Source organism: Eulemur rufifrons, chromosome 5, assembly GCF_041146395.1.
Source record: "Eulemur rufifrons isolate Redbay chromosome 5, OSU_ERuf_1, whole genome shotgun sequence".
NCBI lineage: Eukaryota > Metazoa > Chordata > Mammalia > Primates > Lemuridae > Eulemur > Eulemur rufifrons.
The window spans coordinates 31,218,786-31,231,996 of NC_090987.1; the positions used below are offsets into that span (position 1 = coordinate 31,218,786).

Sequence of the window (13,211 nt, forward strand, 5' to 3'; positions counted from 1 at the left end):
TCCTTAAGATCCATATGACTATCCAGGAGTCCCGAGGCAGAAGTATAAACAAGTGTTCCAACCCATTAAAACAACAGTTTATAATTAGGCCAGGAACAATCTGACAGAGAAGTAGTATATTAGGTCAGTTTACATTTAGGTTGCGATGGCCCACAACTGCAGGGGGCGCCCTTCATATCCTAGGCTGTATCCAGGCTGCTCTCCGGATTTGCACAATGGACACCCCTCATACTAGTTGATGGTGGCCCTGATTACTAGAAATTGTGGTACAACATGCTGTTGTTGTCCCTTTTAATGCATTTTAAAGCATTTACAAAAAAAATCAGCTTCAAATTTTATGTTGCTTTCTCCTTTTTTGTTTTTTAAAATTTCTAATTTATTTCCAGGCAATTATTCTTGCTCTGTGCACTCTAACAATAAGGGACTAGTTGGAACAAACTAAATATCCTTCATCCCTATGCACAAAAATAGAAAAATTGCCAAACAAGCACAGCTGGCATACTGGCTTAAAGTGAATTAGAAAAATTTAAAGAAGGGAAAAACAAAACCCTCAAACCCTGAAAAATTCCATATCCCTTCATTTCACTTTTTCTTATTACAAAAGCAATGCAGAAAATCACAACCTTGCCTGTTTTATCATTAAAATGCAAGCCAGCAAAAGAAGACTATAAAAACACCCACAATTCCACTTGTCAAGGAGAAGTCACTGCTGTATTTGGATAGATTTTGCTGGTAGATTTGCCCATTTTTGCCCATTGAGTCAATAATTATCATTGAAACTAGAAATAATGATGACTAAGGATTTTTTTTTTTTTTTTTTTTTTTTTGAGACAGGGTCTCACTTTGTTGCCCAGGCTAGAGTGAAGTGGCATTAGCCTAGCTCACAGCAACCTCACACTCCTGGGCTCAAGCAATCCCCCTGTCTCACTCTCCTGAGTAGCTGGGACTACAGGGGCCTGGCCAGGACATTCACTTTTGACCAACTAACATTATGGAGAGATTCTTTCAACCAAATTGCTTTTAGCTAAATAGTTTTGGTCAAATTGCTTTCAACCAAGTTACCCAGAAACCACTAAAACCATCTCCCTGGGATTAACTATGCAAAGAGTGACCACTTGAGACTGTGATTCAGCCCTATGGCTCTTGAAGGGGGAGATGGGATATATTGTGGTCACACTATCTGTTTTTCTACAGACTTTGTGACATTGTGAAGCTTGTTCTTGCAGACTGGAGGACTTAGTTCACCTCCAACGAGACTCATGCATTTGTTGCTTATTTCACTGCACTGAGAGGACTGACTTTGGCCACTGGAGAGCATGTATGCTTTGCTCACTGAGTGTGTCTTTTGAAGGGTGCTGGGATGGGGTGAGGAGAAAGCACGGTAGCAGTTACATTGTGTGCTTTGAACTCCTGGACCTGCAAGAGAACTGTAAGAGCTTTGACAGCTGGCAAGGATGTGGTCAAAAATTTAATTATATCTTCAGCTTTGTAACTGTGCTGACGTTGCTAGTTCCTTCTTACCCAGCAGCCATTTCCTTCATCTGTGTTGGTCCCAAATTTGTTCCTGGGCCAAGGGAAAGAAGCAGCCCTTCCTAGCCCAGGAGGAGAAAGTGGCTCCATGACCATCCCCATCTTGCCTTTCCTCTTACCAGTAATTGGTGTAGTAACTGGGCTGTGATGCCATCCTGGGCAATGAGACTTAAGGGCTAGGGAACCTTTGGAGTGAGATGTGGCTCTTGAGACTGCTGCACCCTGTGTCGCCCGCAGAAGGAGGATGAAATCTGCCACGGAGGAAAGCTGGGTGGAAAGATGCAACCCCCTAGGACCTTGAGGGCTCAGAAGTAACCTGGTACGTGAAAGGCTCGGAGGAGCTCTGAAGTGCACAAGGCTGGTTTTCTCAGTTTCCCTCAAGCTTATTTTAATATGGGACTCTGGTATGCAGGTACCTATTAATATATTCAATAAGTATTTGGAAATCTTTCTCAAGATCTAATGTCCTCATCATGAATGACCCATTGTGACGTGAGCTCAGCAGGCAAAGCCCTGGGGACTTACTTGATCTGCCTTGGTTCATTTTGCTAAACTTTCTCTTCCCAGCTTAATCCTGAAGAAAATGCCTCCTGGATTACTCTGAAGCTAATTATTATTATTATTTTTTTAGAGACAGGGTCTCTAATCATAGCATAATCATAGCTCACTGCAGCCTTGAACTCCTGGGCTCAAGTGATCCTCCCACCTCAGCCTCCAGAGTAGCTGGGACTACAGGTGCATGCCAGCTAGCCTGACTTATTTTTCTTATTTTATTTATTTATTTATTTTTTGTAGAGAAAGGGCCTCATTATATTGCCCAGGCTGGCCTCAAACTCCTGTGAAGCTATTTTTTTTTTAAAGGCCAATGATTCCAGCATCATTTAACTTAGCTATTATCTTTCAGTCAAGCACTGAGGTAGACAGTTTTTTATTTTCTATATCTTTCAGGCTCATGAAAGAGAACGACATTGAGCCTCCCAAGGTCTGGCTGGGCTTCTGTGAATCCTGGCTGCATTGGGCTGTTCCACAAAAGGAAGCCTCTGGAAGTGAGGGAAGCTGTGTCGTTACCTGGGGCTTTGATCCAATGAAATAACTCTTTTCTGGAGCAAGTCTGGGGGAAATTCAAAGGAACAAAGGGTTTTCATCTGTGTCTTCCTTCATTATTTCCCTCTCAGTGTATCAAGAAGCAAGAAATCTCACTCAGAAACTCACAGACAGCAGGTGAGCTTCACACCTGTGAGTTGTGCACAGGTGGTTGCAGCTAAGAGTGACTCTACAGGTAGATAATGAAATCTCTACATTTAGGGTTCAGAGGGAAGCTGAGGACTAAAGAAGTGAAGTAAACGTCCACAGGGTCACTCAGCCAATTAGTCACACCACCGGGCTTATACTCTGGAACTCCCAATTCCCATGGCAGGGCCCTTTCTAATACAGGATTATAACCCAGACTCACGATATTTTGGGGAAGAGATAGGGTTAAGTGGACATTTTTTCATTTAAACAGCAGCATCAACATCATCTTAAACTAGTTAAAAATAAATATCCTTGTCCCCTACCCCCACTCTACGGTGACTGAGTCAGAAATTCTGGGGGTGGGACCCAGAAATATATGTTTTATTAAGCCCTCCAGGTGATTCTGATGCATACTAAAATCTGAGAACCAGTGGTGTAGGAAAAAAACTCAGGGTTTAAATCCTGGTGCCATCTTAGCTGTGTGATTTAATTTAACTCTCTGAGTCTCAGCCTCTTTGCCTAAAACAAACAAACAATTTTCACTGTGGTGTTGGTCAAAATACTCTACCGTAGAGACAAAATGTACATAAAAGCTCATAGTTGCTCAATGTACTCCAGCTATCGTGTTTTTATTGGCATCCAGTTAGTTCTGTCTATACTGTGTCTATGTAATTCCTATACCTGTGGCCTGGCAATGTTGCTTTGGAACCTTTGGAGTTCCCAGGGATTTGAAGAATGAGAAAATGTGCCAGGAGCTTTGGTTTTAGAATATCTAAAGGGGAAGTTGCCCAAGATGGCCTTTGTGTCCCTGTGATGATGAACCACCTGTAAGGCAATACGGTACAATGAACTGGAAAGGATGTCGATCTTACTTTAATATCAGACCGAGTTTAGTTGGTGATGCTCAGCAGGTTGTAAGAAGAGAGAAACATACATTTCATTAACATGTATCTAATATGAAAGCATCTTTATGACAAAATCCATAGATCAATGAAGATTGTATTTCAAACAACTCTCACAAAATGCGGAAAGACACAAATGAGCAGGGAAACATGGTGTTAATAGCAATGGGGAAGAGAAAGATGTAGTACTGAGGATGGATGAGCAAAGAGAGACACAAGGGATAACAACTTACATCTTAATTTGTCCATGATCTTCCCTCCACACAACGTGGCTAAAGCCATTTTGACAGCAAATACTGAAATTTTACCATGGCCTTCCCTGTTTAATGACAGTAGAAAAAAAACATGATGTCATTTGGAGCACTTCCAATAACAAGGTTTGACATTTTCTATTCTGTAGAAATCACAGGGTACATAACTGTAGACATTATGTGAACATAATGTTCATTTTAGAAAAGGTTGTGAATACAATTCAATGCAAATTTCTGAAAAATTGTCTATTCAATGTTTCCTTTTTCTCAAGAAACATCAGAATCTTCTCTATATAATCATCTTTGTATATGTCACTTGCTCAAAACATGGGCTGATAGCCATGAGAATATGCACTAGCTAACTTGGATTTAAATAGCAGAACATGCTTTTCACTTTGGGCTTCATAAAATAATTTTGTGCACGATAATTCCACAGTCTATGTAATGTATTTAAATAAGGCTTCAGAAACATCATTTTTTTTAAAAGAGAAGTCCTGAATTTGAGGTTAGGGTAACCCTGGGGACTTTTTATCACACATTTTTTTCCAACCATTATTTCCTATCCACAAGCCAACTCTGCTTATGTGATAAATTTACTTTCCAAAGAAAGCTGGAATTTTAAAGGGGGGAAAATAAGAACTCTGTTTGAATGGTTCACTTTCTACCCAAATGACACAGGCACTGCCAGATCTTCATTGATTCAAGAAGTGTAGTGAACCTGTTCTTCACAAAATGTGATATAAAGGGCATACTGTAAGAAGTATAATGTTTTAGCTAAATTATTTGTATCAGCTAGAATAAACTATTTATTCTTATATACTTAGAATCAGAGAGCATATCATGTTAATAATTCATTTCTTTGATAGTTGCTCTCTTAGGAATGATCAAAAGAGTTATTTAAAATAATAATGTGACCAAAAGGCAAAGTAAAGTCTGAATTGACAAGGCTTTAGTATACAGAATAAATCATTTATGGGAATAAAATTCATATACCTGATATATTAGAATAAGATACAATAAATAATTGTGGTTTTGTTCCTTACTAGACTTCAGAGAGGGGTCATTTGTTATTTATCTTTGTTGCTGTCATTCTTTGCATAATACCTGAAATATAGCCAGCCAGAATGCAAAATTGACTGAACCTTATGCTAGTGACTCTCCCATTTATATTTTAAAGCCTGAGCACCAGACTTATGCATTCATTTATTGGAAATATCCACTTGCATACCTCATGCCAAACCAAGTATGTGCAAAATAGAACTCATTATTTTTACAGAGCTCTTCCATAATACTCCGATTAACCCTAATACTAACCTACTCTTCCTCCTATATTCCCTCTTCTGGTTATCAGAACCACCATATACCTAGTTATTCAAAAATGAATCCTGGATCGGGGGTCACCCTGAGTTTCCTGCTCTTCCTAAATTCACTACTGCTTTGAATTAATGTTTAAGGGATGCAAACATAACCTCTTCAGTGTATGTTGAATTAATTCCCATCTTTCCATTCCCACTGTTGCTTTCATCAGCTCTTGCTTTAACACTATAATAAGCTCTAAAATGACCTCTCTGCTTACACACTCATATACAAATTTGACCGTATTATTTCATTGTTTAAAACCCCCTTACCTCCTTTTGCCCACAGGATGAGGTTCTAACTTTTTCTCATGGTGTATGTAGTGATCTCCTCTAGTCTCATCCGCTACCATTTCTGTTGTTGTACTGCACGCCAGTCACACTGTTCAATGCCTTCTGGCCCCTGCCCTTCCCACCATAGTCTTCCTACACACTCATTTGCCAACACGTTGCTCAGTATCATCATTTACCCTGCTCTGAAAACAGCTTTTCTCTTGGATGTTCATATCCAGGCAATCACTCTTCCCTTCACTTTTACCTATTATGTGGTACCTGACACACTGAGTGACCTCGATTTGTTTATTTACATGTCTGCAATGTGATTGAATTTGGGCAGAGATGATCCCTTCTGAATCAGTTGAATTCCTAGTGCTGAGCACTTTGTTTCACACGGAGTTAGTGATCCATAAATTTCTTATATTAAGGAATTGGTATTAGTCATTATTATAGGTAGCCCCAGAATTTGTAATGGTCACTCTGTAAGTTGTTCACTAATTTCAGAGCAGGTAGCAGTAACATAAATTCGATGATTTTGGGAAAACCACCTTATTCAAAATTATTCCTTTTCCCTGCATTCTCAATTATATAGATAACTAGAAGTATCAAACATCTGACTTCAGGAAGTAACTGGCTTCTTTTCCTAAACATGGTTCAAGTAATGAAAACAGAAAAGTCCACAAGGTATGGAATATTAGGACTAATCTAGCAATAATACAGTCTTCAAAAGGCAAGCATTATGAGGCTTCAAGAGTAATACAAGTTCCTTTCAATGAGTTAGAGAGAATAATTTAACTCAAAGGAGAGAATTGACCACAGCTGACTTTGGAATGGAGCATCCTCCAAAGGATGAAATGAGAGCTCACAGGTGAATTTTTAGACCTTAGGTTTTAATGAAGAAGATCATAGGGAGATCGCCAGTCTGTATTGTTCCTGGAAATGGAAGATTGATGATATTAAGTCCAACATTGGTTATATCAAAGCTATTCTGCCAAATTGACACAATATATCTAGATAAATCACCAAGTAGAGGGCAGAAGAATGAGTTTTACAGGAACTCAAGGGTGAAATTAGTCCACTGGAATCTATTGTTATGCAAGCTACTGTGCCAGACTGCAAATGTGACCCTTGTCACGAAGAAGGACTTGGGGGTATGCAGGGATTTAGGTCATCGTAAGCACACAAAGACTGGATGAGTTCAGACCTCGCTCACTCTAGGCATTGGATAAATCTTTAAGGAGTTCAAAGGAGTAAGCAGAGATGACTGACTCTACAACAGAGAATGGAGGCACCAAAGACTTAAATACAAATGGATCTTTTCTTTTTTTTTTCTTTTTTTTGTTTTATTAAATTTTATTTTATTTTATTTATTTTTTTTTATTTCAGCACATTATGGGGGTACAAAAGTTTAGGTTATGTATACTGCCGTTGCCCCTGCCCCCCAAATCAGAGCTTCAAGCGTGTTCATCCCCTAGATGGTGAATACAAATGGATCTTTTTAAAAGAACATTTTCAGTACATAAAACAGGATGAAGAAGGGAAAAGAGAAAGATATTTTTTAAAAGGCCTTCAACCAGGTTCTATACTACAAGCCATTGCTTACACAAAGTCACCTTGTGACCAGGGTCTCTATTTTGTTATGAAAAAAGAACTGCCATTGACTCAGGAAGCAAGGAGTAGGGAGAAGTTGGTACACCCCAAATGGAGAAATGTAAGAGCTATGGTCATCAGGAATCGTCATCAGTTGCAATCAGTTTGATTTACAAACAGTCAGCGAAATCTCTTAAGTGTCTAGAAAAGTGGAAAGACAAGCTCATGGGGGTGGATAACAGGAAGCTCCCAGGTCTTGTGCAAATTAGCAGGAAAGCAGCATATTGTTCCAAAGTGAGTAAGTCCATGGCGATGCCTCTGGGAGTAAGGTAGAAAAACGGCACCTATGGAACGTTGCCTGTCATCCACAACTCAGGAAGCTGACCTGCTAATGTGTGCTGAGGATCAAAACCACAGAATGTCCCTAATGCTGCAGGTCAAACAGCCTGGGAATGGCGCAGCACCAGGAGGAGTATCGAAAAAGTCTACACTCTTTCCTTGCTTTTTTGAAAAGCTATGTCTGCACACCTTCAATTTCATGTGCAGTTCTGATTCCCACCTCAAAAAGATGTAACAAATCCAGAGGGGTTTGAGAGACTGGATGCATCACAGTGCGCATATGTTAGAACCACGGACTTTTAGGGGTGGAACAGGCAGACCTTAGGAGTCTGTAATGAATGACATGACCACATAAGCCTTTCTTTGTGAATTAAAGCTGCTAGTGCAGTTAATTCTTTAGTAGTGTAAAAGACACAGTAAAAGCTTAAAAATTTACTATAGGTGCATTTTTTAATTGAAAGAATAATTTTATTTTAAAAATAAAATAATAACATTTTACTTATTGTAATGTTTTCCCCTTTAATGCAGAGAGTGAACACAATGCATAATGCATACTTTACTGATGTTTTCCGCTCCTGTATTTTGGCATAATGGAATATATTAGTTTCTAAGCCAATTATACTGGAATTTTTGCCTATATAAACTTTCTCGTTTTGGCTTGACATCCCAAAATACCCAATTAAATTGTATACTGGTATTTAATTAAGACGTAACAAGGTAATTGAGAAACAGGTTAACATAATGTAAATTATCAAAGGTACAAACTGAAATAGCTTCATAAATTAATGTTTAACTCTCTTATTTCCTTTATATTTTTTCTCACTCTTAGAATTTTCAAATTTTCCTAAGGGGCAACTGATTAAAAATGGAAAGAGGAAAGCACTAGCCCTTTGGTTTAAATATATATGGTGATCTATTGAGTGCCTGTCTTACAAACACGGATTACTTCAAAGTTTGACTTGTCATAATAAAAAGTGAGTAACTGCTTTAGTCTGGGCTGGGTTTTCTATAAACTTATAAAGAGACAAACTGATTTCTTTAAACTAAAAAGACATTATTTGTAGGGAAAAGTTTCAGGGAAGGGAAAATTTGCCTTTGATGAGAAGAAAAAACAACAAATAGGTACTGATAGGTCAGGGGTGCTAGGCTCAGCTCAGAACAGAATGGAAATTTTCGCCTAATTGTCAAGAGATTTTCCTGTTTGAGGTTACAAAATCCCATGATAAATTGCAAGTCCTCAAAAGTGAGATTTGAATTCTGACGGATGCTTTCTTGAACAGGCAGGAGAAATTATTTCTCTGTGTAAGAGTACTAAAATCAGAAGCTCTTCTTTTACTAACATGTTTTACAAAAAGCATTTGGTGAGCATTTTTGATGAGCAGAGGTACAGCATTTTAACTGCTCTTTCTCACACATTTTTGATGGCTTAATTAACTGAGAGAATTGCTTCCTTCCCTCTGCGTCCACAACAAGCCTCTGTCATAATTTTTATCTGAAAATTATTTTGCTCGTATGTATCACTCATTTAGTCACTCAATAAATATTTATTGGCATTGTCCTAGAGGCTGGGTATACACAGATGAATACGATGTGGCTCCCACCCTCCATTTGTTCATAATATTCGAGAGAAAGGGGCAGAGAAAGTTAATTTTAATACAACACATTTTTACAAAGGGCATCTCATCTCCCTTTATCTTATCATTTATCCCCAGCCTGTCACAGCACCTAGCACATAGCATGCTCTTAACATTTGTTAGTTAAATTAATGAATGCATAAGTGAAAAGAAACTTTCTGGTTTACTACTTAAGCTTTATACTGAGAAATATAAGGTGTTTGAGTAAAATTATAATGATTGATTTTATGGCCCTTACTATTAGATTGTGCAGTTGTGTGAAGCCCTGAATTTAGAAGTGATCACATACATTACTCTTGTTTTGGGGACAGTGGAGTTAACCTGTGAACAGACAGAAACCTCTTATCTCTTTGGGTTCAGCATCTCTTTGGGCTCCTACAATGTTAGCAAAACATCTGGGAAAAGAACACATATTCGTGGGCCAGAAGAGTTTGCCAGGGGTTTCTCTAGAATGAAAGGGGCCATTACTGCTCCGATGTCTCCTCTACCCTGTTGAATTTCCATCTGCCACTCATCCAAAGTGTAAGTCAGACAAAAGATGAATGACATTAAGGATATTCAATTTGTCTACAATTGTGAAAATTCTTTGGGAAGTGGTTCCATTTTAGCAGCATGTAGGAATCTTGAACGAAGTGTTTTTTGCCAGAACAAAATTTGAGTTACTAGAGGAGAATGTTCTATGGACATCTTGAATTAAAGATATGCTCAGAAAAAAGTCACCACGCCAAGTAAACACTGTTTTGAATATCTAGTTTTGGCCATATAGATATTAAAAGAAAAGAGAGGAACATTTGGTTTTATATAACTTTTCTCTCTTTCCTTTGCTCGTACATATCTACATAGTCTCAAACAGGAACAATACATTTTGCTGGCTCACAGAGAAATGGCTGTGTACTTGGTAGTACATCTTGCATTAAATATCAGAATCGTTTTTAAAATTCAAAAGGCAGAAGGATTTGGCAGAGTTTCAATAGCATTTTGTATCCACACATTTGAAATAGTTCTGTGGTGCCTTTTGCAGCGTTGGGGCCTCAGCAGTGGGAATGGTTGTTCAAATGGCTCAACAAGGTGTGCTATGTCTAATAAAGGGGAAAATACCAGGACTTTGTATTCTCTACATAAGACTGTTATATGACGGAGTTGTAGCTCTTGGTAGCTGTCATAGAATAGACTCTAATGCTACAATGTAAAACTTAAGTCCAAATATTTCTTTCATACACACTCTTTCAAATATGTCTAAATATCGCAAACTGGAAAGCCTAGTCATGGGAGCATAATTCCTTATCCTGTAATAAGCAGGATAAGTCTGGGAGAAAAAAGTACATTAATTCTCATCTAAGAAAATGAAATAGAAAGTAAGAACAGAGCTGAAATTAAACTGATTCGATTCCTGAAACAAAAAGATTTTTTCCCAATTCACCTCATCTAGTATGAAGTTGCATGACCTGCAGAATGTTTAACTCCCTTATGTCACAGCTTTATCATCGCCTTAACATGGAAAATTATAACAATATGATGCCAAATCAGTAAGATTGTTGGGACACAGTAAATGCTGAATATGCGTTAGTTATTATTATGATTATTATATTATCAGAGACATATTATATATCACTAGGGAATGGCATTAAGACTACAGCTTAGGACCCACAAAACAGAAAAATTGCTCTTATTTTTAATACTTATAATTGTCCTATTATGATTTTTGAGTGACTGAATATATATGGAAAAGATATTGGCTAAAAGTAGGCCACAGTCATAGAACCTACTTTATGAGAACTGTCCTAAGAAGAAAGATACTACTGAATTGACGGCCGGGCGCGGTGGCTCACGCCTGTAATCCTAGCACTCTGGGAGGCCGAGGTGGGCGGATCGTTTGAGCTCAGGAGTTCGAGACCAGCCTGAGCAAGCGTGAGACCCCATCTCTACTAAAAATAGAAAGAAATTATACAGACAGCTAAATATATATATAGAAAAAATTAGCCGGGCATGGTGGCGCATGCCTGTAGTCCCAGCTACTCGGGAGGCTGAGACAGGAGGATCGCTTGAGCTCAGGAGTTTGAGGTTGCTGTGAGCTAGGCTGACGCCACGGCACTCACTCTAGCCTGGGCAACAGAGTGAGACTCTGTCTCAAAAAAAAAAAAAAAAAAAAAAGAAAGATACTACTGAATTGAAATGAGATTAAGTCAAGACTAAAGTTGTTAGTGTTTCCCAGGGAAGAAAGATGCAAGTAAGAGAAGTACATTGAAGTCTTTTGTAAAAATAGCATCACTCACATTCGTAACCATGAACACTTGGCTTTTTCTCTGTGGAGCGGAAGTAAAAATAGAGGGTCTGAATCTAGGTGACTGGGACTCGCTAGTCTTGGTAACACAGTGGAGAGTAGAAAAAGAATGAAAAGAAATTAGTATGACAAGAGCTAAGAAAGATCGACCTTTGATTTTCGCTTATTGATTCATTCTGGTGTTGGTCTCAGGTACTACGCATACAAAGACCATACTACGCATGGTCCCACCCTAAAGTAACTGGAGGGAGGCAGTCACATAAACAGCCAGACAGGCACTATAAGAGAACAGAGAATCATGCACAAGGAACGGTGAGACCTGGGGATGGCAGTCAACTTGGCTACAAGAGGCAAAGGGCTCCACAGAGTATCAGAGTTTGTGAGCGCACCTCTCCCAAAGGCTGCCATGATAGACTTTTAAGAATTATTTTCATCCTGTAACTTTCTGCAATGATGTTTTTCTTTCAAGTTATTTTCTATTTTCTAAAAAATAATAACAATAGTAGGTCCTTAGAACACTTCAATGAGTTTTTTCCCCCCAGTGGTATAGGAACACAAGGTGAAAGAAAAAGCTGTTGCCAGGTTGTTAGTGGATTCTGAAGGAGAGAGCCTCAGATGGGAGGTACCTGGCAGCAAAGAAGGGAAGGTGGTAGGCCAGTTCCTGGGGAGAACAGGAGGAAAGAGACAAGAGGAAGAGACTGGCTCAAGCTCTGGCTACTTCCTAATGTATCTTTTCCAATCTCAGCCCCTGCTCCCATCTTCTGAGACCTCTTTTTCCATCCTTCCCAGGCACACCCATCTGCTTCCCTAGAGACCCTAGAAAAGACAGCTTCTGGCCATGGAAAGGTCTGCTTAGAAGTTGGTTGGTAATCCCTCACTGGGTGACCCCCTCCCAGGAATACAGCCATTTTTAGAAGGAAAGTCAGGAAGAACAAAAGTCTTCTAGATTCAAGGGATTGTCTCTTCAGTGACAGAATGGCAAGCATGAGCATAGGCCATTGGGGTCCACTGCCACCCCCTAATATTATACAAATCATCCTACATATGTCACCGTGTACCATATCTTCTAAGAGGCTGACGTGGCCAAAGAACAGGGAAACCTTGTAACCACGAAACTGAGACCCAGATATATATTTGTTTTGGATAGAAGGGAGTGCTATTTTGGGGGAACCACTGTTGTGGGAAGATGAGTCTGGTTCCCAGGGATACAACCAAGTAAACTGGGCTTTAATCTTCATTTCAGGTTACCATTTTCTGGGCAGAGTCCAACTGGCTGGGTCTGGTGAATTTTAAGACACCACCTGAAAAATGACCAAGTTCCTTTGAATGCAATTTCTTATTCTTTGTGAGTTTAAATTGCTGTACTGTCTTCTTTTTCAACACCTGAAGATTTTTGAGTATCTTTTCTTTTTTTTTAATATCACATCTTTAGTGTCCAAATTCTTATGACATCTGTAATTTTTATTTTGGATTTTGTTCTTTTTTAAATACATCCATTTAAAATACAGCAATGGGAGAAAATCCCCTAAACGATTCAGTGATTCTATAACAGCAACAGCACATCTTTGTTTTACCAGTATCAGATTCATTCTTATCTGCCAAAATACAGAAGCTACTCTTAAACACTTGGGCTCTATTGTGGACAGGTGGTAGGAAGTGACATCAGATTTCCATAGTAGATCTCATTTGGATAAATAGAAGTTTACTATTATAAGAAACAGACTTGAACATTCGTTTTATTTGTAAGTTCCTCCACTTACATTCACTTTTAAGTTACATTTTCCAGTTACTTGTATTTTCTGATTGCTTACATTTCACAC

At 38.8% G+C, this 13,211-nt stretch overlaps 1 protein-coding gene across 31 annotated transcripts in view; it reads right to left on the minus strand.

Annotated features, from left to right (window-relative positions):
• Positions 1-13,211, minus strand: part of DTNA (dystrobrevin alpha) — a 341,246-nt gene that overhangs the window by 76,986 nt on the left and 251,049 nt on the right. For all 31 annotated transcript variants that reach the window (XM_069468484.1, XM_069468481.1, XM_069468478.1 and 28 more), the window contains one exon: positions 3,899-3,984. In XM_069468484.1, the coding sequence (XP_069324585.1) occupies positions 3,899-3,984 (86 nt within the window). The remainder of the gene's footprint in view (positions 1-3,898; positions 3,985-13,211) is intronic.